Source organism: Periplaneta americana, chromosome 15 (genome assembly GCF_040183065.1).
Source record: "Periplaneta americana isolate PAMFEO1 chromosome 15, P.americana_PAMFEO1_priV1, whole genome shotgun sequence".
In the NCBI taxonomy this organism is placed as follows: Eukaryota; Metazoa; Arthropoda; class Insecta; order Blattodea; family Blattidae; genus Periplaneta; species Periplaneta americana.
Window position 1 is genome coordinate 87,336,112 of NC_091131.1, and position 27,675 is coordinate 87,363,786.

Sequence of the window (27,675 nt, forward strand, 5' to 3'; positions counted from 1 at the left end):
AACACCCTTAATCTCTGTTTTTCTCTCAAAGGTGAGAGTCCAAGTTTTACAACCATACAGACATAACATAAATGGACATAGGCCTACTTAAAATGAAAATGAATTTCGAAGCGTGTATTGCAGAAGAGGGGACACAATTTGAATATTTCTATTGAAATTGGCTTTCCAAATATATTTTCCTTTAAATACCGTACCTAAAAAAGTACTTACTTACTTATTGGCTTTTAAGGAACCCGAAGGTTCATTGCCGCCCTCACATAAGCCCGCCATTGATCCCTATCCTGAGCAAGATTAATCCAGTCTCTACCATCATATCCCACCTCCCTCAAATCCATTTTAATATTATCTTTCAATCTACGTCTCGGCCTCCCCAAAGGTATTTTTCCCTCCGGCCTCCCAACTAACACTTTATATGCATTACTGGATTCGCCCATACGTGTCACATGCCCTGCCCATCTCAAGCGTCTGGATTTAATGTTCCTAATTATGTCAGGTGAAGAATACAATGCGTGCAGCTCTGCGTTGTGTAACTTTCTCCATTCTCCTGTAACGTCATCCCTCTTAGCCCCAAATATTTTCCTAAGAACCTTATTCTCAAACACTCTTAATCTCTGTTCCTCTCTCAAAGTGAGAGTCCAAGCTTCACAACCATACAGAACAACCGATAATATAACTATTTTATAAATTCTAACTTTTAGATTTTTTGACAGCAGACTAGATGACAAAAGCTTCTCAACCGAATAATAACAGGCATTTCCCATATTGATTCTGATTTTAATTTACATAAAAATGTACACAATCTTTAAATCGTTTTTGTTTCGTTAATAACCTGAGTACAAAACTATGGTATTTCATGTTTATATAATTTAAATCAGGATGAACAGTGCAACAAATATATAGAGTGAAATACAGAATATCGCATTGAAAAACATAACTTTGTGTTAACTATGAATTTTTGCACCTCTACTGTTCAAATGCAAACTACTCCAAACGGCAGGCTTTGGTAAACCTTATAACGTATATACTAAACTGTTATTAGATGCAGGAAAACACGCTAGTTTTGATAGTATCCCAAAGGCTGATTTATGGAACACTCTGTATAGTCCTTGTTTATAATCTTCAGTATCTTTTTTCTTCTCGATCCGTCATCTTGTGCAAAATTAATTTGATGTAGGCGTACAATATAACATTTGATATTATTATTATTATTATTATTATTATTATTATTATTATTATTATTATTATTATTATTATTGAAGATAGATGAAAAAACTACAATAATAGAACATACAATTTATAGAATAAGAAATTATCATATACCTATAATGGAAGGAGCATGTGGAAAAAATTAATCAAGACAGACTCTAAGAGTAGTTTTGGATTAACTTCCTAGAGGCAGAAGAGACCAAGCACGCCCATGTAAACAATGGAGAGAACAGTTTTAATATTTTAAACTTTTAAGAATATATTGCAGATATCTCAGTTTTGATGTAAATAGTCTTGGGTTTGAACATTTTAATGTAAATATTAATTTAACGGACAACTTGAAGCCGGAACTAGCCAGGTTGATGATTATTATTTTGTTATTACTTACTTTAGAAGTCCATAATATTTTTCTTACTTGCTCACGTCAGTTTTCAGACACTTAAATTGAACATTCTCATAAATTTTCGCAGTTTTCATTCCCTTACAGGAACTTCATTGAGATTGATTTCACTTTGTGCTCCTAAAGGAATGAGAATGGACGTGCGATGTAGCATCCGCACACTTTGAAACTTGGTCTTCGTCGTCTCTGCATACTGGAGACAGCGTTCTCTGAAACTACTATATGATAATATACGACTGCAAGAGAGTTGGGAATGTTCTCCTTGGACTGGACAGCTAGCTCGTTTAGAGCTTTTCTTTGTTCGCGCACACCACAGTGAGACTTCCGAGAGAGGAATTAACTTCTCTCTTGACCTTCTTTAAATAAGACCTCTAGGGAATATACAGCCATTCCAAAACTGTACTATAAATAAAGCAACAGTGCAACATGTGCTAATGCCTTTATACTCAATCACTTCATCCAGCAAGAATGCAGCTTTAAGTTAACCTGCCATGTGTATCTCTGGTTATCATTTATTTCAAAATTAGTCTAAGAATTATTATGATATTGATAGGAATTGTTCATTATTACATTAGTTTTTTAGGGGACATGCATTCTATATTCTTTTAAATAGCCACCGGCGTGGCTCAGTAGGTTAAGGCGCTAGCCTGCCGGTCTGAAGTTGCGTTCGGGCGCGGGTTCGATCCTCGCTTGGGCTGATTTCCTGGTTGGGTTTTTTCCGAGGTTTTCCCCAACCGTAATGTGAATGCAAGGTAATCTATGGCGAATCCTCGGCCTCATCTCGCCAAATATCATCTCGCTATCACCAATCTCATCGACGCTAAATAACCTAGTAGTTGATACAGCGTCGTTAAATAACCGACTAAAAAAAAATTTTAAATTTATTATTTTAACAACCTGGTTTGGTTTAGAAGTGAATTTAAAAGTAATGTTTTGGAATAGGATTTAAATTCGTAACGCACTTCGTTCGACGGGGCAGCTTTTCTTGACATAAGTAAATAATTCGTAAATTAACTTGCTATGAAACCTGTTTTAAGTACTTGCCCTAAACAAGGCAAGTTTTATTGTGTTTGATGCAGTCTAAATTCTTGAGATTCTCTGTATGTTCAAAACTGTCATGTACCTTAGAGAAAAAGGCAAGAAAAATTATCATGAATAAGAAAATGGCGTTTAACGTTACCACATGCCCATTTTTATTTTATTTCCGTTTTGAAATTGTCTATTTGAAATTAATGGATTGCCGTTCGATAACATTAATTGCGTTCTTCTGTTCCACTCCTTCTCTCCGCCTTTTCATCCCATTCCTCCGTTCCATTCATCCTCTTCGCTGTTTCGTCCCGCTCGTTCTCTTAGTTTTTTGATGACGCTCCTCTTTTTCGCTTCTTTCGTGGCCTTCCTCCTTTTCTCTTCTTTCGTGGCGTTCCTCCTTTTCTCTTCTTTCGTGACGCTCTTCTTTGCTTCTTTCGTGACGCTCTTCTTTGCTTCTTTCGTGACGCTCCTCCTTTTCCCTTCTTTCGTGACGCTCCTCCTTTTCGCTTCTTTCGTGACGCTCCTCCTTTTCCCTTCTTTCGTGACGCTCCTCCTTTTCGCTTCTTTCGTGACGCTCCTCCTTTTCGCTTCTTTCTTGACGCTCCTCCTTTTCGCTTCTTTCGTGACGCTCTTCTTTGCTTCTTTCGTGACGCTCCTCCTCTTCGCTTCTTTCGTGACGCTCCTCCTTTTCGCTTCTTTCGTGACGCTCCTCCTTTTCGCTTCGTTCGTGACGCTCCTCCTTTTCGCTTCTTTTTGCCGCTTCTCTTTTTTCGCTTTCTCTCCATTCGTCTGTAGCCTATACCAAGGAAAGGAAACGTGGTTTTGATATAAAACTGGAGACTTGGTGTATTTGTTGACATGTGTCAACCAACTTGATCTCGGATTTGTATGTTCAGTGAGTTTAGCAGTGTTAAAATACAGTATAAAACTTCGATGTCTTTTGTAAAGTTTTATGAAATTTTTAAAATCAAATTTTATGAAAATATTATAGATGATAGTTCTTCCATACAGACAGACAGAGAGATGTAATAGGCGTTTATCCTCAATCATATTCGTAGAAAGTTAGAAGGTATGCGATATTGGTAAATTGATTGTGGACTATGTGGAAACCTTTGTTGAAGCTTCAGCACTGCCGGTTCTAAGCTTGCACAGACGATACACGGCTCGCAATATGATCGATTTAACGGAACGGTCCGAGGCCCTTATTCACATAGTGACCCTGTCATATTATATTTGCCGGCTCGGTACCTCCGAGAGAGGGGAGATTTACCAGCGCCGCGCCGGCAGATTACTCTGCGTACACCCCTTCTCCAGCGTCACGTTAGGGCGCGAATGAGAAGTTGGCTCGATGATTTATTCAGCACAGGAATTGGTTGGAGAATTCTCACTGTTGCCGAAAGCCTCAGGTGTGCAGAATGTGCAAAGCAGGCGGGATAACTAAAGTACATAGCAGGCTATCCTTAGTGCGTTGTCTCATTTTCTTGTATTCAGATTCTCTCTTCTAAATTAATAGCTCATACTTTATAAACATGGTATCGGCTTTCACATGAAAAGTGTTCGCTACAGAAATTTAATTAAAGGGGCTCCATTGTAAGGATTTTGTTTTCCCTTCTATTTCAGTAAAATAAAATTGCGAAAACTTAAATTATTTCAAAGTATAATTTTCTCTCACACTTACAGTAAATGAAATTCCATTAAACTAGCCTGAAAGTAAGCTAAGTTTCATAGTTATTTAGTAATAAAGTATGAATTATAAGTATTGTCTTTGACGATGTTTAATCTGCCTCCTCGCAGTCTTCCTGTGTCTCTCACAGTCTTTGTCTTCGTATTGATCTGTCTCTTTACAGTCTCTCATTTGTAACGATCCCGCCGATCTCCGTCAGCTGCTTGTTATGTCTATAATTTATTATTTTACCGATAGGTGGTCTGAACGTTAGTTAAATGCACTGCTCTGGTTAAATGTACTCATTGACAGTGTCTTTGTGTATTCATTATGACTCATTTCAAATTAGGTCTCCTTATTTTATGTACGACTTTTTAACCGTAGAAGTTATAAAAAAAAGAGTATCGAATTCTAAATGAAGTTTTCAGGATATCAGTGTCACGTAAAAGCAATCTTTAAGATATTAAGTTAAGATGGTGAAACCAACAGGATTTCCATGTAGCCCTAAGCCAACGGCAAAGGGTTATTCCATATTAAATAACCTGTGTGTGTGTGTGTGTGTCTGTCTCTCTCTTTCTGCCTGTCTGTCGTCTGTAAGTCTGTTTTGTCTATGTGTCTGTTTGTGTTTGCTCTTTTCTTACTATCACCATTTGTATTACTCGACAGAGGCCAGTGGAGTCCTGCAGCCCGGAGCGCCACTTGTACTACTCCTGCGCTCGTAATACGACATCGCGATAGTTCGCATTCTACTCGCGACTCCACTCGCCTTGGTCGAATAATAAAAGATTCGTGTCTATGATGATGGTTTTCACATATTCAATTTAATTCAATTTATTAAGCCATTAAACATACAATGATAGGCTTCGTCACAAAAAACATACATTTGAAAATACACATATAATTGAAAACAGTAAAGCTTAATTAGAATGAAAACACAAAACATTTTGCAACTCTAAAATTAATGAAAACACTTCACTCTTAATGTAATATTTGTAACGAAATGTAAATAACTTTATTTATTAAACAATTTCGTATGAATTTGTGTTAAGAAACTCATCTAAGGAGTAGAAGTGATTAATTAAAAGCCAATTATAAAATCTAGTTTTGAAACTTTGGTTGGTAACTTATAATATTGACTGGGAACCTTATTATATAATTTCATCCCCATGACAGAAAAATTTGTACTAGTTTTATGTAATCTACAGTATGGAATATTAATTTGTTCACTATTTCTAATTTCATGATCATGTGTATTGGCTATTAATGCGTACAAACAGCATCTTACAGCTCATGCTTAATTGAGCCACTGGTGATTTGTATTGAAATATAATGTGGTGTTGACGTCTAGATTATTTATAATTTAGGAATGAAATGTTTTTTCTCCCTTCAGTAATTAACATTCTTTGCTAACTAATCTCCTTTCGTATGGTTTGTAGCGAACTTACGTCGAAATAAAGTAATTTGTACTGCAACAAAATGAACCAGGTGTACAAATTTGCATATCTTGTTAAAATTCGTAAAACGTACAGTGCTGCTGTAACCATGACAACATCCAGGCTACACGTAGCCTACTCCTCTGATTTGGTACATCCAAGTTCTGTGTTGTGAAGCTATCGTGTGACACGTAACCGGTTACATGTCCAACTGTCAAAATCTTCGGTTACCCGTGACGGTGCTGAATAAAAAATGAAACTTGTGTTCGGTGTTGATAACGAGCTGGTGACGCCGTATTGTACATAATCTGAAACAGAAATTTCTTGAATTCATATCTTTATCAGTACAGTACTAGGATTCACTGTGCGTCGAATCATCAGCACCATCAGCTCATTAACATTGTGATTAACATCCGTTCACATGTACTGTAAGTTAGTAGGCTTATTTGAAACAATTTTCTTACGATTACAATCTTGCACTTCTTCATTGGCATTACGATTCTGAAGGGTCTTGCATATGCCGACATAGATATACTGTATATGTAAGTTATGTCCGTGTAATATATATGAATGTCAGAACTATCAACGATCAGATAAGCTGTTGGTAATACTTCTGAAATGTGATACGAGCCTTGAATTTACGTATTTACTATAGTTACAAACTTTTTCCTATAAGTAGATTGTATCATTGTACCTTTTGGTTCTTTTCATGTAAAATGATTATTTAAGCGCAGTTTTATGATTTCTACAGAATTGTCTTATTTCTGGTAAAGGGTTAAGTAGGGCCATGATACAAAAAATTAATCTTTTGCTGTAATTTTTCTATCAGCTCCATAGAAATTTGAAAAAAAAAAAAGTTATGCGCTATTTCAGACATAAATGACGGATCTGGAGTTAAATTTATTTTTTATTTGTAATAATGAATAAAACTGAAACAAAACCAATGTATCATAATAGCCTTTTGTGTAGGCTATTGTGATACACCTGTACGGCTGTTGTGATAGTGCTATAAATCTGGCCATCTTATACAGGGCAATGAAGTAAGGCTATTGTGATACACACATCACCAGTAAAAGTTTGGTTGAAAACACATTAAAACTGTCTAAGATTTCGCAAGTTTCGTAATGACCTCTTTTTTCCCCATAAAATGTACACAATTTACGGAAACTTTAACACCTTACTGCCAATGCTAGATAATTCCTGTGTGTCCCAAATATATATAGACTTATTGGGTAGCGTTTCCCTTTCCATCCAAGCGGTCCGTGGTTCGATTCCCAAGTTGTCTTTCTAATGGCCCTAACCATACGACTAGGAAGACCCGGAATGTGCGTCTGCCTAGGGTAGGTCCAATGATATATCTTCTCCTGTCTCATTAACTTACGTGTTTGTGTGAAAGGAGAAGGTAACAGGAAAAAAAAAGTGTGACCCTGGTGTAAAACGTTTGAGACGCTGACACTAGTTTATTTTTATACCCAGGAAGAATTACTTAACTTTCAATTAGATGGTAACATTAAAGCAAGAAGCAAAATCATAAACGAAAATAGAACTAAAATATATTTGAGGACAACAGGTAGAAGTCGCTTGAAGAATATTTAGAAACAGTTTTTAATGCACAAGGAGAATCACTTGTTCCTCTACTCAGACTGACTGTTGCCCATCGTATGTCTCCGGCCTGGTCTAGAGGTTAGCGAACGGGACTAGTGATCGGAGACTGCGCTCGAGATGTCGGTTCGACTCCCGCTTGAGCAGATTTCCTGATTGGTTTCTTCTTGAGACTATCCCTAACTGTAAGGCGAAACTCGTGCATTTCCGTAACGAATCCTTGGAAAATTCTTGCCAAAATATCATTTCGTTATCACCTTTCACAGAGTAGTTGTTTTGGCGTCATTAAATAGACTTCGGGAAACAAACTCCATTATAGGCTGAAAATCTCTTCTGTCTCCAGTTGTGTCATTTGGCAAGTGAAGAGGAAATATTTTGGGTATGTCTGCTGACATATGCTACCGTTATTTCAGAAAACTTTATTTTATCTACATAAGAAATTACGGAGAGCAAAACCGCTTATGATTTCATCGTCGAATACAATGTAATATTAAGATACCGGCCGACCACTATGTTCACTTTTTACTGGCACCCAGCTTTCCCACCCGTAAAGATATTGCGTTACGACCATGACTTTATTACTGAAGTTTTGAAAGAAGTAAGCGGATTCAGAATGTTCAGGTAACACCGATGTATGTGAAACACACAGGAAAGACTGACGTGATACAACATAAAAGGATTATGTACGGTGGCACATTTACTAAACCAGAGTTTGGGTTTAAAACCTTCCATAGAAAAGGACTATGTGTGAAGAAAATATCGAAAAGTCCGCAATAGAGATATAATATATTTAGTTTACTGATAGACGAAAGTGAAGGAACAGAAATGCGATGAAGGAGAACCATAAAACCGTGCAACAAAATCTGTAACGAAATGATGGTGCGTTAAGTCTGAAGGAAATATGGTACGACTATTTTGTGATCCTCTTTGTCTGGATTTAAGAGGATTTTACAAACCGCGTTTTATCTCTGTGCATCCAATACCGACGTCCTCTTCTACTGACCTGGAGTCGCTTTCTTTAGCAACAGCTGTACCTTCTACAGGGCTGCTTCAGCAGTGTATAATAAATATATGTACCTACGGCCATCGATCCATGTTCTGTGTATCGTAAAACTTTTTCTTCCTGCCTCGAGTAACAATTTCTGGAAATACTGGCCGAGTTTTTACTGAATATCCATGAAATATTTAAACACATCATCATTTACTTCTTACTGCACGGACGTTACACGCTTACATAAATTGGATACCTTGTTTCGTGGTATTACCTGAGAGTAAAAGCTATTAATCAACGAAAGCATTACTGCTTTTTAGATAAATGCTTCACTTTGATACTTGGTTAATACTTCAATAGTGATTACAAGCTACACTTCTCGTAGTCATTACTACTCATTTCATTAGCACGAACATTTATTGCACGAAATGATTTATTTTAATGTGGATTATTGACCTACCTCAAAATTGTTTTAATGTTTTCATTCATTCATTCATTCATTTTTCTTTTGCGAATTATGAATGTCTATATGAAAGAATTTCTACCACTTAGTCTAAAAAAGAATCTTATTCAGATGCTTGCAATGCCCCATTTTGATTATTGCGATTCCTTGCTAACTAATGTAAGTTCACTCTTAGCTGAGAGACTTACAACGTGTTCATAATGTGTGCATACGATTCATCTGCAATACTCGTAAATTTGACCATATAACATCTTCCTTCCAGTTACTTTCATGGGTGCGTCTGAAGGAACGAAGAACAATACATTCACTGTCTCTTCTGTTTAGAATCATGCATACTTCTACTCCGAATTGTCTGTTATCGCGCTTTCAATTTCCTACAACTCTTCGAAACCGACATCAAGAACTTCTTTCTATCCCCCATCATAGAACGTCTTTATACTCATCTTCCTATACCGTAGAAATACCTCGCCTCTTGAATTCGCTACCTAATGACTTCAGGGACTGCCGGACTTTATCACAATTCAAAATTAAATTGGAAAATTTTGTCTTAGTTAATGTTTTTAGGTATTGCTAGAAGTATTGATTTGTGTTTTTTTCTTTTTTAATCTAGGTTATAATTGCAAGTTTCTTGTTTATGTTAATTAGTTAGGATACAATTAATTATGATACTTAATCACTCATTTAAAGTTTGTGTGATTGCAACCTGTGTATATTTTTGTGTGACTTTACTTTGTTTATAGTGTTTTCTCTCTCTCTCTCTCTCTTTATTTCTTGTGTAGTTTTACTTTATATATATAGTGTTTTTTTCTGTTTATTTCTATTATTGTATTTGTATTCCTGGTGTTGTGGAAGAGGAGGCCTGATGGCCTTAACTACACCAGAATAAATAAATAAATAAATAAATACATGTCTGCATAATTTGTCTTCGTGTCCCTAAACCCATTTTTACTTTCGGTTTTGCGGTAATTCGTCCCTGTTTGATGATCCTTTCATATTCGTTCCATAGATTAGGTCATCCAGTTTCGTCTTCATTTGTTGTCCATCTTTTTCGTGGTCTCCCTTTTTGATTATAAAAGTAAGTATTTTCTTTGGTAATCTGGTAGTAGGCTTTCGTTATAGATGTTTCTAACACTTCCCTCTATCTGATATATCTATCCTGTCCCATTTTATAATAAGACATCAATTACAAATAGTGTAATTTTGTTTATAATTCACTTTTTATGTGTGTGTACTGTTGTGCGTGCTTGTGTGTATAGACTTTGATAATATGGAATTCACCTGAGGGACGGATTTAAGGTCTGAAAGTAATTTAAACTTTCATAAAAGTCAATATCCGATTTCCCTTTGATTCAAAGTTAAAACTGTGTTTGCATATCAATGGCAATTCTCTTTTTTTTTTCTCTCAGAAATTTCATGTATATAATTAATGACAACCTTATTTTTAACATCTGAGAGCACATTTAACGTTCTAAGCCGGCTGTGGGTGAAGAATAGATTAACTAGGTAAAAAAAATCAACAGTGTAACTTTGGTTCAAAAGAGTTCTATATAAATACGTCTTTTCAGTCCCTAATTACCCTCTGCGGTGGCTGAATGGTCAGACCTTCAGACTCTCACGCAGGCGGCCCGGGTTCGATTCCCGGTCAGGTCTGGAATTTTTTCATTGAAGAAATCCATAGTGACACTTGTGGCGGACAAGGTCGCAGTTGGGGTTTTACCTGTTTTCCCCAAAATTAGGCATTTACATCATCCCGTCACCATTTCTCTATTTCGTTATCATTCCGTAGCATTCCCCGAACGCCGGCTGGCGACCTGAGCACACAGAGAAACTTAGTGTGGTCAGCCGGTGTGGGTTTGGGAATGCGACACCAGAGGGTCAGCGCACTAGATCTTAACATGTCGCAGTGCTGGGCCATAGTGCTCCCCTCCGTTAAATTCAATTCAATTCCCTAATTCCGTTACTCGGTTCCGTCACTCGGATTTCTCTAATTATCTTCCGATAGGGAAAAAAATCCTTATAATATTGTTTCTAATGTTTATCAAAGTTTGAACCGTAATAATCTAAACGACAAATGAGTAAATGGGGTAAATGGGAGGAGAAACATTTCAAAGATATGCGAAAACTCATCCTCAGCAAGGGAAATTGGGGTGTGTGTGAGCTCCAAGCCTGATGACCACTTGTCTCACTCCGATTTTCCCCGGTCCATTAAAGGAATATTTGATAATTTTGAAGGGGAAATGGACGTAACCTAACAGAAGCATGACAGAACAGCATCAGGGCAGGATCGCCGAAGGTTTTAAAAGCCTGCACTTAAAGTGGGACGCCACATTCCTCTCAAGCGAAGGTATCTGAGCCCTTGCACTGTGCGAGTGACGCTCGAGTGAACTCGCTCCGGAATATCGAAAGCAATAAAGGCTCCGATATGAGAAGGCCTTAATTTGGAAAAATGTCCAAATATGTGTAGTGGGAGATGTTCGTGGCCCATTTCTTTTAGGGTTCATCTCATTTGTCTTAGCGCAGCGGTGACCAAAACTCGAGCTGCAGTGATTACATGCGTCAGACAGCTTATGAAGTAAGGAGACGGAGGAAAGGTACTTGGCATGAAAACTACAACCAGTGGTGGTTCCTGTACTAACATCTTGATCAATCCCGCGGATAAAAATCTCAAGCTTTACTGTATCAGTAATGTCACTGCTGTTATCAAGAGCCAGTGAATAATGTAAGATTTTTTTGCTTCTTTTTTCAACCTTCCTCTTGAATATAATCAGGAATTTTCTAAATTCTTCTCTCGATACTTGGACAAGAAATTCGTACTTTTTAAAAATTAAAAACTTCTTATGGACAAGTTATTTAAGCTATTTTAATCATTATTCTTTTGAGAAATTCTGTTCTACTAAAAGACTTTAGAGCACGAGATATTTCAAACCCCATTAGGTAGCTGACTTCCATACATTTATTTATCTCATCATTCTATGCCTGGCTATGATTTAAGTCAATTCTTGGAGTTTAACAGTTCGTTGGCACATAATATTGAATCAGTTTTCTCCAATATTATTATTAAATGAATAACTAATTAAATAGTTACCTTCATCTAATGAATAAGAAAATTAAAACTGAAATACAACCTAATAATTTAACTTCTAGGGAGAAGATCTAAAAATATCAATATTCATGCACGTACAGAAGAATTATAGAAACATATACTTAGTGGTCAGTAATAATAATAATAATAATAATAATAATAATAATAATAATAATAATACATTATTCAGTGTGGCAATTAATGTTTCTATACACTCCTAATTGAACCGTTGAGCAAAGTAAACATAGGCTATTACATTTTGTCCGACAGAACAATAAAAAAGTTCTCCTTCTCATTCTTTACGAAACCACCTCTTACTACTTGCAGAGACAGAGTTTGTAGAGCGACATGATACCGCCACTGCTTGCCTTCAGTACGTGAATGAAACACACAGCAATGTACAGGAAACTCCTCGTACCCGTTTGAATGTCTGTGATTACACGATGTAATCACGACACCCGCTTTGGTCACCGCTGTCTTAGCGCCATAGGAAAATTACGTACAACACAGGCAGGATGAGTTGTCATAATTTAGGAGACTAGCCAATTGATTGTGAGATGAGTAACAAAAATTGTCCCAGTGGGCTCCTAGGACATGTTTCTGAGATGTGTTTCAAGAGACAGGATATTGGGATACATGAAGCCTATGTAGGCTACAGTGTGGAGTGAAACGGACCGCCTGCGCACCTGGAAAACCACGATACCTGCCATATTGCACGTATATCTTGCTTTTCGTTTGTTTATCCCGTTGCCCGGATTTGCTCTAATGAACCTTCGATATAGACGTATTTATGTCAAACTAGTAAAATGGGATTCGAAATGCTTTTGGATCAGTTATTCACGACATGTAAAGGTGAATTGTCACAAAATTCGAGTTGATAAAGACATTGAGAAAATTGGGACATGCACTCTTAAATAATAATTGAAGACCTCAGAACAATATGTGGGTTACCGACCGAATGTAGTATTTTCGGATTTTCAAACTTTGTCACTATTCCCGCCTCATAGAATCAGAATCTGTCATTGGTTCTCTCATAAACCAATATGTAGTATTAGAAACTGAAGTTAATGTAATATAGTGAATAGAAACTTTGTTTTTGCTCTCTTGAAAAGTTGCCTTTTGGTTAATAACCCACTTTTGTACTGAGATCTTCAGTTATGTTTTATTCAACGACGCTCGCAACTACCGAGGTTATAACAGAGTTGTCAGTGTGCCAGAATTTTGTCCCGCAGGAGTTCTTTTACATGTGAGTAAATCTACCTACATGAGCCTGTCGCATTCAAACACACTCAAATACCATCGACATAGGCCGGGATCGAACCCGCAACCTCGAGCACAGAAGGCCAGCACTATACCGACTGCTTCACCCAGGCCGACGACAGAACTCTTCTGCGGGTTTCTCTTGCGGGTGTCATTAATACAATAGCACTCAGCGTGTTGTTTGTTCTGCCCATGTATATAAGACAAGGGGCAGACAAGTGTTCATATGGAAGAGGAGGAAATCTTCACTTTCCTTCACATAATGGAAGCCAGTTCTGAGAAATTTGTTTATTGAAACTTTATCTATTAAGCTACTACCTTTTGGTAATTTGTCAGCTTCACATATGTTTGTAAAAATTTTACTCTTGTCCTTTTAAAGACACATTTTACATCGTCAAGAGTTTGGTGTGTAAGTTCATTTAAAGTGGTTTTTGTACTTGTGTGTGCCAGTTATTGTTTTCACATTTGACAGGGAATGTAGTGTGACAGGTTTAATGTAATGAAGATACAGAATCCTCAAAGCACTGTTATAATAGAACGTAATGGTGTGGTAGCAAATCAATTTCCCAGTTCAGACAGTATTGTTATTGATCACAATCATAATTACACTATATATTCGAATGGATCTTGTTGCTTCAGACCTACAGATGTCTCCCTTCACTGCGTACAATTCTGTACAGCCCGGGGTGCAATCTGTTTTATATACATGGGGCTTTGCACCTGAGCCGCTATTCGTACTGGATGTATACATTCTGCATGAATCCGTATATGAGCGTATATTTAAAAGCTAGCAGCTTTCAGTTTCATTAGAACGACTTATATTACTTCATTATTGTTTTCCATTTCTTGTTCCATTTTCATCTTCATTTCTTCTTGTTTTTCTTGCTCATATTCCTTTTACTTCTATCCCTTTTCCGATTCGGTTTTTACTTTTACGCTGGTGTTCCTTCTCCTTTGTTTCTTTCTCTATTTTTTCTTCTCTCTTACTTTTTTGCTCTTTTGCTTCTTTTCCTTTTCTTTTTCACATATTTCTACCTTATTTTTGTGCTCTGTTTCATCTCCTCCTCCTGCTTCTTGTGCTATTGTTTCATCTTCTTTGCTTGTTTAGCTTTTGTTTCATCATCGTTGTTTCTTTTGCTTTTTTCATGTCCTTTGAGTATTTTGCTTTAGTTTCATCTCCTTCACTTATTTTGCTCTTATTTAATCTTCTTTTGATCTTTTTTCGTCTCCTTTACTTATTTTGCTCTTGTTTCATCTCAGTTTTGCTCCTTCACTTTTGTTTCTTCTCCTTTGCTTCTTTCGCACTTGCTTCTTCTCCCTTATTTCGCTCATGTTTCTTCTCCCTTATTTCGCTCATGTTTCTTCTCCCTTTCTTTCGCTCATGTTTTTCTTCTCTTATGATTCTTTCGCTCTTGTTTCTTCTGCTTTGCTTCTTTCGCTCTCATTTCTTCTCCTTTCCTTCTTCCCTCTTGTTTCTTCTTTTGCTGCTTTCACTCTTGTTTCTTCTCCTGCCCCCCTTTTGTTTTTCTTTGCTTCTTTCGTTGTTTCTTTTGCTCTTGTTTCTTTTTTCCTTCTTTTGCTCTTGTTTCTTCTCTTTTCTTCTCTTGCTCTTGTTTATACTCCTTTCTTTCTTTTGATCTTGTTTCTTCTCATTTGCTTCTTTTGCTCTTGTTTCTTCTGCTTTTCTTCTTTTGCTCTTGTTTCTTCTCCTTTTCTTCTTTTGCTCTTGTTTCTTCTCCTTTTCTTCTTCTGCTCTTGTTTCTTCTCCTTTTCTTCTTTTGCTCTTGTTTCTTCTCCTTTTCTTCTTTTGCTCTTGTTTCTTCTCCTTTTCTTCTTTTGCTCTTGTTTCTTCTCCTTTTCTTCTTTTGCTCTTGTTTCTTCTCCTCTCCTTTTGCTCTTGTTTCTTCTCCTTTTCTTATTTTGCTATTGATTCTCCTCCTCTTATTTTGCTCTTGTTTCTTCTCCTCTTCTTCTTTTGCTCTTGTTTCTTCTCCTCTCCTTCTTTTGCTCTTGTTTCTTCTCCTTTTCTTATTTTGCTCTTATTTCTTCTCCTTTTCTTCTTTTGCTCTTGTTTCTTCTCTTCTTCTTTTGCTATTTCTTCTCTTTTCTTCTCTTGCTCTTGTTTATACTCCTTTCTTTCTTTTGATCTTGTTTCTTCTCATTTGCTTCTTTTGCTCTTGTTTCTTCTGCTTTTCTTCTTTTGCTCTTGTTTCTTCTGCTTTTCTTCTTTTGCTCTTGTTTCTTTTCCTTTTCTTCTTTTGCCCTTGTTTCTTTTCCTTTTCTTCTTTTGCTCTTGTTTCTTTTCCTTTTCTTCTTTTGCTCTTGTTTCTTTTCCTTTTCTTCTTTTGCTCTTGTTTCTTCTCCTTTTCTTCTTTTGCTCTTGTTTCTTCTGCTTTTCTTCTTTTGCTCTTGTTTCTTCTCCTTTTCTTCTTTTGCTCTTGTTTCTTCTCTCCTTTTGCTCTTGTTTCTTCTCCTTTTCTTATTTTGCTATTGTTTCTCCTCCTCTTATTTTGCTATTGTTTCTCCTCCTCTTATTTTGCTATTGTTTCTCCTCCTCTTATTTCTTCTCCTTTTCTTCTTATGCTCTTGTTTCTTCTCTTCTTCTTTTGCTCTTGTTTCTTCTCCTCTCCTTCTTTTGCTCTTGTTTCTTCTCCTTTTCTTCTTTTGCTCTTGTTTCTTCTTCTTTTCTTCTTTTGCTCTTGTTTCTTCTTCTTTTCTTATTTTGCTATTGTTTCTCCTCCTCTTATTTTGCTCTTGTTTCTTTTGCTTTACTTCCTTTGCTTCTGTTTTCTCCTTCGGTCCTTTCGTTTTTTCCTTTGTTTCTTCTCATTTCAGTCTAGTTCTTGTTTCTCATTCTTTTATTAATTTATTCTTGTTTCTTATTATTCTGTTCTGGTTAATTTTCCTTTTATTATTTTTCCTCTTTTTCTTCCTCTTCACTTCTCTTGCCTGATAAGAGAATTGCCAAATGTCCTTCGTCACTTTTCCAACCTGCATTTTTCGAATTCTCTTGTAAAATATGAGCGAATTTGGTTATTCACCTTCATTCTATGCAGAGATTTGTGAAAGTGTCATATAAGGTTATCGTGACTTTGTGGCTCTAAGTTACTTGCCCTTTATTCTCGTATTTACACTTCAGTTACGTACATACATAGTGGGACATAGTTCATCCTCATAGCTATACCCAACGAGAAAGTGGAGAGCTACTTCCTACCGTGCTGCAATTTGTCTGTCCCGCACTCGTATTTTCCTTCTCCTTGTATTTCCTTAAGCGTTGTGTTCGTACAGACCCAGAACTGTGGAATGTTATAAATGGAACTTGGAAAATTCAGGTGGCCCAAATTTTGTACCATATCCATAAAATTATGTATGGTTTATAGTAATTGAGAGTATGTGTTGTTTCGCAGTTTTCATTGCAGTCGAAAAAGGAAAGGTCTTAACATAAGGCAATGTTTGAAATAAAAAGAAGGAAATGAGAGTAGAAGTATGTAGAGGACAAGATAGACAAAAGACAAGGCGAAGAAGGGGACTAAGACAGAGACAGTGATGCTGATATCAACTGCAACGATGGCATTTAAATCTACACAGTAGTACTTCATGTAACAGGTTGAGAACCTCTCGCTTAGCTTTGCGTCATGTGCTGCTTTATTATATGCCAATGAACTGAAATAGGGCTGTGGTTATGTTCAGGTTAGGTTGGAAAACATTACTACTACTGTAAGGGTAGTATTACATAACATGGCTCCTTTCAATATTACATGGCTCAGGGGCCAAGGTCCATGGGAGATGGGGTCGGTGGTGTGAGGTCTTTGAAGGCGCTGAAGGAAGTTCGCACGAACAACAAACATCCACTTCTGCGAGTAGAGACCGTGGCGAAGTCGATATAAGAAAACTCACATTCGCTTCTTGAATGTGAACCTCATTATTTGACTTTCAGTGAAGGAGCCACGTGTTGTTGAAAAGCATTTATTCTCCTCTCATCGTGTTTTTATTCCCCTGGCTCGGAAAGTGCGCTCCGACTGTGAAATTATGAAATGTTTATGTTCCTTCCCAGAATAATATTTGTTTTACATTCTTTTATCTCTCTTCCCCCTGTAACACTTTTCACTCCCTCCTCAACTTCCTTCCAGCGAGCAGAATGAAGTGATATTAAGATTCTGAATGATAGATGGAATTTCTCAAAGCTTAGAGTCGGTTCCGGAAAGTTTGAAGTAGCTGTGCTGATCGCTAATTGAAGCATTTTGAGATTAAGAAGAGCACAGTTGACGAACTAATTATGGAATTAATTTCTTTAATTGATGCAAATTAAGTCAAAATCCAAACAGTTCGCACCACAATATCTCCCTATTCTACTGAGAATAAATACTCTCTTCCTGGAGATCCTCGGTTCATAGTCCGACCTGGAACTGTCTATTCTTTCTCTGCAATTGTTTGCTTCAAATTTCGCAGCTGTAATCAACCTATCGCTTCGTATTGTATTCCCCGGAACAGCTGGAAGCGTGGGAGCTCATCTGCTAATATAATTACAAGGGGTGTATGCTGTTTCAATTAAAGAAGATTGTGGTTATAGGATTTCGTCCCTTGATGAACTCATATTGTTAGTAAGAGTAGAGACGGTTAATTCCAGCTTACACAGAGAGTAATTATGATTCTTCATTCAACCTCCCTTTTAATTTACAGAGTTTGTTCAAAGAGGGTGAGATGGATATGTTGATGTTATACTATAACACAGTGGAATAAGAACGGCACTAAAACCAAATTAATATGACAGATCTGTCTGAAAGGCGATTTATCCATCACAAATCCCACAGGAGCTGCCAACAATAGAATTTCGATATCTCTAATTAGGAATGGTGTGAACTACAGCCTTAGAGTGCCCTTTTTTTCCTTGTTAGGAGGGAGAGAATATCCCACGCACTACGACCTGAGGTCTATTGTACGCCCCCCACCCATATGGGATGAGTTGCGTGCCCACCGATCCTCTACGCGCACCGACCTAACCACTTGACCCCCTTAACGATCGATCCCTACAGGCAACAGAATCCATGTACCACTCCTGCTTCGGCAATCCCCCAAGGCTCCCTTAACGGTCCGAGGCGGAAGTCCGGGTTCCGTTGCAGAAGCTAACCATCATATGAATATAATCCACGGAGGCCGGTTGAGAGAACCAGCAGCTTCGGAGGGCCGCCTGTAGAGCGATCTGAAAAACCAGAAGAAATAACGGGATGATGATTGAAAGGATGACAGGGGAGGAAAGGAAATGGCGAAGATGAGTGGGGTTCCAGTCGCCTGATAAAGTTACCTGATATTCATGAGAGAACCAGCAGCTTCGGAGGGCCGCCTGTAGAGCGATCTGAAAAACCAGAAGAAGTAACGGGATGATGAATGAAAGGATGACAGGGGAGGAAAGGAAATGGCGAAAATGAGTGGGGTTCCAATCGCCTGATAAAGTTACCTGATATTCATCCATAGGAGTGAGGGCGGGGGGGAACCCCGAAAAAACCTCACTCAGGCAACTCGTCCCGACCGGGAATCGAACCCGGGCCCGCCTCGCTAACCCCTCAGCCACAACGGTGGATTAGAGTGCCCTTAATGAACGTTTCAGTGATATCTATTGGTACAGTGGCATGTTGACCCCATATTATGAACATCCCACAACTTGTTCGTGTGTGTCAGGTCAAGAAATTGCACATTCTCAGTAAAAAAAAAAAAACAGTGTTCTTCACAATATCTGCCATGTTTCGTTATAATATCTGCCTATGTATGTCGATGCAAAGAACGTGATTGTCATTTCCATTTAATTTTTATTGCTGGTAAGTTGGTTCCTCACGTTCTGCCTCTTTGAAGGTGTAAGATAGAAGAGTGCCATAGGTTAAACCACATCTTCCTCTCAATTTCTCCCCCAGTTCACACCTCTCTGTAATCGCCCTAACATTCTCGAAAATCCCTGTAGACCTTGGAAGAGGGTTGGAAATACAACGACAGAAGGGAGTTGAAACGGTGGCTTAAGGAAAAACGGTTTCACTTACTCTGTCATGTCTTACCTTAACCCCAGATCACATAAGATTGCTCATTCCTATGTTAAAATCGTTTGAACTTTGAAGGTAACTGCCAGGATTGCCACACGTCCGCCGTAAACGAACACGAGATGGCAGTACAGTCGCTAATGCAATTCAAATGGGAGTTATGACGTGACTCCTTATGTAACAACTAGATGGCAGCATAGTAAACCTGGCATGTTGTTACCGTCAAAGCCTATAACGCAGAGCAATCCGGGTATTATGATCTAGACCTTAACGTTGCGTAGTTGTAATCAAAACGCGCTGATTGATCTTGGTCATTGTAATTGATTGTTGTTTATTTCGTTTCAGGTGAGTCTGCATGCGAGAGTAATTCCAAGAAAAATGATTGGAGACGAATTGCGAGCCTTGTATCCGGCTTTGGTGAGTTCATACGGCTTATTACTGAGTTTTATTGCTCAGTGATTAGGCACAAACAGTAAACAATCATGTACAGTTTTTGTACATTCTATTTTGCATAGTATCTGTTCTTGGAGATCTTCGTAATTTTTTTAAAACATTTTTGTCATTTAATTTTCCGAGTAAGATACTATCCATAATATAGGTTAGTGGAAAATGTTATTTGAAATAAATCCGTTTCGCTAAAAACTGAAATTCATAATTACATAAAATATCAAACTTTTACTTTTTAGGTATGTGTCATACTCACTTTATAAAAAGTTTACTATACAAATGTTGTAATAAATCTTTAATATGTGTATACCGGTTGCAAGGGGACTAAGTAGGGTCATTTAAAGAGATCAATCAGGGAGAGGAATTAAAAATAAAAGTCTAATATCATTGTGGTCGTTCGTGATCGGTTTTTGAGATATATGTAACTGTACAAAACGTTCAGTAACCTAACACGTCATAGAGGAATATTGTTTGCTGTGTATTTCCTCCTTTCCGCTCTAATCTTCTAGTCACTGAATGCATCGTTCCACGTCTTTCTGTCACACTCTTTGTTGTTACCATCTTCAATGAAATTACGGCCAAACCATAATTAGGCAAGAAATCAATGAAGGATATATTTGTTGGTATTGGCTCTACAAAATCCCCCAATATCACTCTCCAACGTCTCCTATTTTCCTGGAATACCCAATCCAAAATTCAATAAAGAATGCTACTTTCCTCGAAAGCCGTTCACAGAAGACTAATGGTATTAGACAGTTATGTTTAACTAGTTGTCCTGATTCATCCCTCAAAAGGAACCTGCTTAGTCCACATTCTTCCCGTATAGGCTATGTAGAATGAATTCAGTATTAGTTAAACATAACACTATAAACTCTGTACATACGAGTACATACAGTTATATTATCAGATTATTGTAGTAGACAATTAGGACACATGAAATAGACATATCTATTTAAAAGATTGTTCGATAGTTTTACCCTTCTTTACATACGAATAAGAGTGCTTGTAACATTAATGTATTATTTGTAATAGCATTAATTATTGTGGTAATTATAATGACATTTTTAGCGTTTGTTATAATAGGCTATGTGTAATAAAGTAAAGGTTGACGGGAAATGAACATGTATGGAAGAAGATATGAAAGATTTGCTGTCATGTTCAAGGATAAAGTGAATTGTGGAAATATGAGGCGTTCAGAAGTCAACATGATTAATTCCTTTTCCAAAGATTTTGAGATATACAAGGTTAAAGTTAAACACACACTATTAATTATGTGATGTAGTCGATAAGAATACTGCAGTCTGTGGGCTTTTACTGAACTATGGAGCAAATCACATTGACCACTGAAAATATGGTCAATTTAATACATTGCCAACTTATAAACTCTGAAATAACCAAAAGTGGAGTTAATCATGTTGGCTTCCGAACGCCTCATGTGTGAAAGTTAGCAGATAAGTCATTGCGTTGAGTGTCTGCTCTTGCATAGTAACGACATTTATGTCGCTAGTAGTAAAGCACATTGTTAGTTTCGATTCTCTTCTTCGTCGTCGCCTTCTCTTCTCCTACGTCAGTGTCATCTTTTTCTTAGTAGCAGTCTACTTTTATGTCAACGTATCCTCTTCGTCTCTTCCTAGGCTATAGCCTGTTTTTGCAGGTCAAATGGAGTTTCGTCTTGGTTGGAGTGGTCTGTCAATACGTCTCTTCTATCGAGTATCTCATCTCTAACAATCCGTGTTAATCTGGCTTCTTCCGTACGCCTCACGTGTCCTTTCCTTACATATCTCCTTCCCATTGGCCCTTTCTTGGAACTTTTCGCATGTCGTCATTTCTTATTTTGTCTTGCTTCGCTTTCCTTATTCTTTTTATCAAAGTTTTAATTCCTGCAGAAACGTTGAATCTTTAACAACAGTTGGAATAAAATTGAATGCTGTTGGAATAGATCATGCTCTTGCCAATTGTAATGAAAACATTGCTAAATCTGCAGACGATCCTGAATTTGAAGTACCGAAACGACATTTAATCTTTCAATCCCATGAACAAGTTTTCAATACTGTGAGTAGGCCTACATTTTTCTGTTTACGCCGACTTTGTTGTAAGTAATACGGGACTAAGTATTATCTGTACGCTTCATTTCAGCTATAATTTATTAATTCAGCAGCCGTAATAATTGATTAAATATTTTGAAGTAGAACAAAATCAAATAATCCTTCGACTCGGGTTATAATGCTAAATATAAATCTGTGCTATCCAATTTGTGATCGCATATGAAGAGTCCACTGTAAGAATGATGGGTTTCACTTTCTTGTCGAAAATGAACCAAGATTGTGAATGCATAGCTTAAGACATATAGAATGTACATAGAGAGTTATATGGCATTAACACTGATAGTCATTGTCCAGTAATGATCGGAAAATCATAGTTAAGCTTTGAGCGCTAAGCATTTCAAACTTTCAATTGCTTCTCCTGCAAAATGTATTCCAAATGAGATCCATCATTCTTGCAGTGGACTCTTCATATATTTATGTCAATAAGTAAAATGTTAAACTGTGTTAGAAATGTACTCGACCAATGTACACAGATATCACAAAATAGAGGAAGTGCGCTTCAGATAAGATTATGAAAAGTAAATCTGGAAATAAAAACATTAGACCTACATCCATTAATATGGAGCAAGAATATAACAGAACATAATGAAAAGCACTGTATAAAATTATTGTGGACAGTATGCCCCTGTATGGTTCAGAAATGTGGAAAATGACTGAAAGGATCTAAAAAAAATGATAACGAAGGAACTGGATTACTAGCAAAGAAGTTGTGGTCTAATGATAATGGACAGAGTGCGGAACGAGGAAATAAATAGGGCAGAGGCCGCTATAACAATACTTGAAACCGTCGAAGCCAGAAAATTCAGATGGTATGGTCACATGAGGAGAATGACCGAAGAGAGGTAGACCCAGAAAATTGGAAACTGCAGCCAAAGCACGCAAAAGTAGAGGAAGAGCTGTTTTTTTTTTCTGAAATGATATATTGAAGGATGTAATGGATAGGAGATGATTAAGAAATAGAGATTGGAGAGATAGATTATTCATGGAAGCTAGGATGCGAAAGACGCTAGTTGGTGTAATTAACTCACTTGCTATTACGATGATGTACCGAAGTACATACGGAGTTTGTCCAGTAATTCTGCGTTTCCATGTGGTGAAGAATCGGTGGAACGAAAAATTCTCTCCAGCACTGGGACTGCATAGTACATCATAGTAATATGATAAAGCGAAAGTAATCACTTTGTGATTCAAGATGGCGCCATTTCCGTCGAACCCCGGCCACTTAGTTACTCGCAATGAGGGCACCTCTGTACTTGTGGTTGGACATTGTGTATACATCACTTTGACACCGTACACGAGGATAAGCCAACAAAGGGAAACACAGTAGGTAGAACCCTAGATCATATACATAAGATAGCTCATCCCTATGTTAAAATCTGTAGCATTTTGAAGAGAACAACCGCCAGGATCGCCACCTGTCCGGTGTAAACGAACACGAGATGGCGGTACAGTCGTTAATGCAATTCAAATGGGAGTTACGATTTGATTCCTTATGTAATAACTAGATGCCAGCGTAGTAAACCTGCCAAAAGTTGTTACCGTCAAAGCCTATAAGGCCGAGCAATCTGGATATATATGATCTAGGGTAGAACTTAAAAATGAGAGGGATTCAGTTCGGCATCGGAGCATGAATCCGGTGTGTCTTAGTGGATAAAGCTCCAGCAAGTAAAGCTGGAAACTCGGGTTCGAGTCCCGGTGCCGGAGAGAATTTTTCTCCGTTCTACAGATTCTTCACTTGCTATTGCTTCTGTTTTTAATTAAATATAAAATACATTATTAATGCTCGTTGATTTGTGGAATGTTCGGAAATTAATATTTCATTCAAGCATGATATGATGGATATGTCAAGTGATTATAAAAATAATTCTAGCAATTTTCAAAATAATATGTTACGAACTGCTTTGCCTAAAGAGGTTGGCTTTTATGATTGATGTAATTTGTTTGATTTATTAACCAAACATTCACTTTTTATAAACAAACATTGTGAAACCCCTTTTGATCAGATTGTAGTTTAGCCATAGCGTACCTATGTATTGTACGATTGCTGTAACTTCAATTTCTAACAATGATTCTTGTTACTGACCTCATGAAATCTGTAATCCAGTACCAGACATACAGGAGTTAAATATTAATATAGTTCATACCATTGTTAGAGCCGGAATTGTCCTGTCGGTGTTGATTCTGTATGAATTCCTGCATAGAAAGATTTTTTGCCCTAATTACATTAGTGACACAATTTTACCAATCCACCGAATGCTACTGTGATTTTTTCGTTCTGAAAATAAAATTACGCAGCACGATACCAGACGTTCGTCTTCTCGTTACGTGATTCTCATGGGTTTTATTAATTCTGTGATGTATATTCTCTTACTTTTAGTTGACGGTTGTTGGAATGAAAGTATACAAACTTAAAATACAGAATGTTTTTTTTTAAATAATTTAATTAACATTTACTAATTTTATAAAATATTTGCTCTAATTTTTCTTCCTTTTTGTGTTGATATACATACACGCGTGTAATTGAACAAGTGATAATGGTACAGACGTAGGTCACAAAATATAAATTTTATAGAAGATTAAAGTTACACTTGACATGATCTGTACTAGAATATGTTATTTACTTGAATTCTAGAAAATTCCAAATCTGATTTGTACATCATGTAAATTTTATATGTTTGGGATTATGATTTTATAATAGTCAACGCCTAAATTCTTTAGTAAGTTTACATACTTTTCTGTTTAAGTTAATGGTATAATAGCCGAATTATCTGCTTGCGTTTGTAAGGGCTCTTTGATAGTTTAAATTAAAAGCTCCCAATCCTTGATTTAATTCATGATGCAGGTCCGGTAGAGGACGGGCGATTATAAATAGTTTGTTTTTGACTTCATAATTTATTTTTCAAAATTGTGTACATTACGTGAGATTATGAAGCGCATAGTCTCCCATTTATTGCTTGAACCTATGTTCTTTAAATGACTACCAGTGAGGTGGAAATGTGCTTCATCAGATATCTACGAAGTGCCAAAGTCTTCATCTTCTTCCATCCTATTTAAAATCTCATTACAAAACTTCCTTCGGTTGAGAATATCGCGATGTTTTAATTGATGTACAACCTGAATTTTTATGGATGAAAATGTAAGCCGCATGAAACATATAGGACGGGATCATGGCGTCATAAACTAGTGACGAAATTTACGCTCAGTATTCTCAAAACTGTCGTTCTTGTAAAAGCTTTTACTTGCAAAAGCACGTTATGCACAGCTCTACCATTCCATGGTTACTAAATGTCATTGTATTGGTAAGAGAATGTGCGCGCAGTTTATCGCTCCCAACAGTGCTTTGAGAGATGGATATACGATGCTTAAAATCGCCCGTTTCTTTGCCGGATCCTGTATAATTCTATTGGTAGAATTAATACAAAAATAATTGTATAAAAAAGGATTTGGTATTGAGAGTGGAAGTGGTGGATTTGCATTATTATTATTATTATTATTATTATTATTATTATTATTATTATTATTATTATTATTATTATTATTGCTGGTTTGTTGACTTTGAGAGTTGTTGACTTAAGAGTTTCGGTGCGAACTTCTTACCTCTGATCATTACCATAACGTTTGTTTATAGTACCACCTTCATGAACACGTAATTTTATTGATCGTCATAATCAGCATCTTAATAATATCTTTCACCACTATCATATCGGCAATATATTTTATCACCATTATCAGTATATATCATCTCTAGGATGGCGCTTTCCCACCCAAAACATTTCTTTAAAGGTTAGACAAAGCAGATATCTTGTTCTGAAAAAAACGCCCAAGCAGACGGATTAAGTGGTTATGGAATGAACGGAGACTCTTATTGGCTCATAGATGACTCGCGTTGCCTGGTTGGTCTGTTTCGGCACAGTACTCATAAATGTATTGCTTATGTTCCTTTTCCCTCGTTATCAGTAGTAAATGTAACCGTAAACTTCTAGGTTAGGGTTGGAAACTGCTAGCCCGCATTATCGTCAATATTTTCGATCGTTTTTTGCCATTATTTAGAATCGTGTAGCCTTAGTCTTCAGTGTTCTATCATCCTTGGATTTTATATTTTATCAACCGTAATCTCACTAGAGGTTTTGATTTATCTAGAGAAAATCAAAACTCGAGTGGGATTTAATTGACTATTACAAGATTAGAAGAAAATATATAAAGATTAGAAGAAATAAAGTACTCTAATACAATAAAATATTGATTCACTTATTAAAATTCTGTTTAATGTTAGCTCCACCGAACGGAGCCGCAATTTTCAGTTGACTATGCGGTAAACAAATGACGATCGCAAAGCATGTTTTATAGTACCGTAAAGAATTTTCATTTTTAAATGTTGGCAAAAAAAAAAACAAATGCTAGAGAAGTAATAAAATTGTAGCGATAAACAGCCATGATTGGTTGAATCACGATTTTTCGTAGCGTTTTATTGGTCAAAAGTATGACGTAGTAAATGTGTAATAGTCATTATCAGGGAACGGATTTATATGGACTAAAAATATATGAAATATGTAAATATATATGTAGTTATTTTTACCAAAATATGGAATTAAATATGGATTTTTACCAAAATATGGAATTAAATATGGACTTAAAATTATAAAAAAATGACTATGTACGTTAAATATTGGTAAATTTTAATCAAACTAAACAAAAAATATAATGGACGTACCTTATCTTCCAATGTAGTTTCAACAAAACACAATTTTTATTGTCTGTTACCATAACAATAGGTTACAAACATTTCTTTCAAGTGCTGAAAAGTGAATCTTCTTCTATTGTCTCTGAGGATAGATTTATACTGACTAAAAGAGCGTTCGACGTCACAAGAAGTAACTGGTACATAATTCAATTTCACAATGTCTGCTGGGGATAAGTCCAAGTTAATCTTCACTGTTGATTCACCACTCATCACAGCAACAACCTTTTGTAGTTCTTCATATCCAGGGTTTTTTGAAAGTACAGTGTCCACCTTAGCTCTTACTGCATCTGCAACTTTACCTCTACCACGATTCAGTTGTTCCACAGTACTATTTATAATTTCAAAACTTTCAGATAGTGAAAGGTGCCTATTTTGGAGACTTTTGAGCGTTTTTATGATGCATGAAAATGTATGCTGAATGTGAGCTAAGTCATTCTTCACACTTATGTCACAGGTAACTGTTTTCGCAGTATCAATTGAGACTGCATCTTCAGAGTCCAATGCAAGGAGAACATTGTTAATAGAGTCTATATGTTCGGCATAATATTCAACTGCTTCTAGCCATGTACCCCATCTAGTTAAAATTGGCTTTGGTGGCAATGGAATTTCAGGGTACATTTCTTTCAACACGTTAACTCTACTGGGAGCTTTGAGAAATACTTTTTTCACTGATGAAATCAACAAATCTACTTTAGGGAAATTGTCTCTGACCACTTCTGCCACACGATGAAATGCATGCGCCACACAAGTAAAATGAGTCAATTTAGGATATACAACAGATAATGCTTGTCCAGCTTTGACCATATAAGGGGCAGCATCGCTAATAAAGAATAACACATTATCGTACATAATACCCTTTGGCCACAGGATACCCATAGCTTCGTTGAACAGTTTAACTATAGTTTTGTTATTGCACTTTTCTAGAACATCACAATGTAAAAGAATTCGTTCAGAATATTGTTCACTTAACAAACCGATAACTACATTACCAACAAGTCTACCTTCTTTGTCGGGAGTCTCATCAATGGAAACCCAAATTGAACTATCTTTAATTTCATCTCTTATCTTCTGTATTGTCTCATCGTAGATGGATGGAGCATACGTCTTCCTAAGTGTTGACTCATCCGGGATTGTATGTTGAGTATATTTTTCAAGGAATTCCCTGAAGACCTTATTCTTTAGTTTGTAGAGAGGAATATCAGCAGAGATGAGAGAACGGCACAGGTC

General features: G+C 36.8%; 1 protein-coding gene across 13 annotated transcripts in view; it reads left to right on the forward strand.

Annotated features, from left to right (window-relative positions):
* LOC138715195 (phosphatase and actin regulator 2) overlaps positions 1-27,675 on the forward strand; it is a 1,243,976-nt gene that overhangs the window by 1,001,404 nt on the left and 214,897 nt on the right. For 10 of the 13 annotated variants that reach the window (XM_069847817.1, XM_069847819.1, XM_069847820.1 and 7 more), the window contains one exon: positions 19,501-19,572. The exons of the other annotated variants lie outside the window; for them this stretch is intronic. In XM_069847817.1, coding sequence (XP_069703918.1) covers positions 19,501-19,572 — 72 coding nt within the window. The remainder of the gene's footprint in view (positions 1-19,500; positions 19,573-27,675) is intronic. 13 annotated transcript variants of the gene reach the window in all.